Below are 1,727 nucleotides of genomic sequence, written 5' to 3' on the forward strand. Positions count from 1 at the left end.
TCCTCATCGACTGACCTCTATCGACATCTCAGACACCCCCCTGGACTGGTTTAATCCTGTCTTTCTGACCGCACTCAGTTCATACAGCTCAAGTCCTTCTGCTCCCAGTCTTCACCCATTTCCACTGGTGTTCCCCAAGGTTCTGTACTCGGGCCATAATCTGTCTGCTCCCGTTTGGACACATCTTCCATAAATTTGGTATCCATTTCTACTCTTATGTCGACGACACTCAGCTCTACATTTCATCAAAACCAAACTCCACCTTCTCATCCTCCACTCTTACCGACTGCCTTAGTGAGCTCAACAACTGGTTCTCTAACAATTTCCTCCAACTAAACCATAACAAAACTGAACTCTTCCTTGTTGGTACAAAAAAACTCTGTTTCCAAATCCCAACATCTTCTCTTCACTCTTAAATACTCCGTTCTTTCCCCCTCGCCTCAGGTGAAGAACCTCGGTGTCATCCTTGACACCACACTCTCTTTCAACTCACACATTAACAACGTGACTCGATCTGCCTACTTTCATCTCCACAACATTAACCGTCTCCGTCCTTCACTCACTCCCTGCTCCACTGCCATCCTTGTACACAGCCTGGTAACATCCAGGATTGACTACTGCAACTCCCTACTGTTTGACCTCCCCAATAAATCCCTTCACAAACTACAGATGGTTCAGAACTCAGCAGCCCGTGTAATCACTCAAACCTCATCCTGTGCCCACATCACTCCAGTCCAACAGCTCCACTGGTTCCCAGTTAAATCCCACATCACTCCAGTCCTACAGCTCCACTGGTTCCCAGTTAAATCCCACATCACCTCCTTAACTGTGTGACCTCCTGAACATCTCCACACCTCCTGCTCTCTAAGATCTGGCTCCTCCTCCACCTCTCAGCACCTCCTGCCCTCCTCAGCACCATGGGGAGCAGAGCTTTCAGCTCTGGAACTCACTGCTCCATGGATTACACAACACCAGCTCTCTGTCCCAGTTTAAGACTGGTCTGAAGACACATCTTCTCAGATTAGCTTATCACTGCTAACTCCTTTTGGTTGGTCATTGTACTTTAATATATGACTGTTCTGTACTCCTCAATGGACCACTACACAACCCTATTGTTAAATGTATCTACATTTGTTTGTTGCTATTGTACAGAGTCCTTGGGTGTCCTGAAAGGCACTTTATAAATAAAATGTATTATTATTGTAGTAAAAGTACTAACTGAGGCAGTATCTGGTACAGCAGGGCCTCAGCCTTGTGTTTCTCCTCGTGGTAGGCCTGTGTTCGCTCTTCCACCAGCTCTTCCAGGTTGTTGGCGTACTGCTCCATGCGTGACAGCAGGTTGTCTAAGATGTTTCTCCTGGACTCCCTGAACACAGAGCACTCATCTTATGAAGGTGAAAACATAAATGCATGCTTTGTTTATTAAATGGTAAATGGTCTGTACTTATACAGCACCTTTCTATCCATCCAGGACACTCAGAGCTCTTCACTCTACAATCTGTGTCCTCATTTACCCATTCACACAGCTCTCTATAATGCTGCGTTCACACCGAACACGATTTCAGCTTCAAAATCGCAGCCAACGCTGAAGTTGGACACTTGTGCACTTTGAGGTCAGACGCAGGTCAGCTCTTGAAGCGCTGCACGTCAACAGCCTCCCCGCCCCTCCCTCCTCTGTCGGGCTCTGTTTAATGTCGGACCAGGAAGTGGCTTTGCTTTATTTACAG

At 46.9% G+C, this 1,727-nt stretch overlaps 1 protein-coding gene across 6 annotated transcripts in view; it reads right to left on the reverse strand.

Moving 5' to 3' along the window:
• The window catches only part of LOC106532490 (atrial natriuretic peptide receptor 1), a 33,548-nt gene that overhangs the window by 3,460 nt on the left and 28,361 nt on the right, over positions 1-1,727 (reverse strand). For all 6 annotated transcript variants that reach the window (XR_001312079.1, XM_014028549.1, XM_014028552.1 and 3 more), the window contains one exon: positions 1,220-1,366. Coding sequence is in view for 5 of the 6 variants with exons in the window: in XM_014028549.1 (XP_013884003.1) it covers positions 1,220-1,366 (147 nt within the window). In the remaining variant the exon portion in view is untranslated. The remainder of the gene's footprint in view (positions 1-1,219; positions 1,367-1,727) is intronic.

This window comes from Austrofundulus limnaeus, unplaced genomic scaffold, assembly GCF_001266775.1.
Source record: "Austrofundulus limnaeus strain Quisiro unplaced genomic scaffold, Austrofundulus_limnaeus-1.0 Scaffold778, whole genome shotgun sequence".
Classification (NCBI taxonomy): domain Eukaryota; kingdom Metazoa; phylum Chordata; class Actinopteri; order Cyprinodontiformes; family Rivulidae; genus Austrofundulus; species Austrofundulus limnaeus.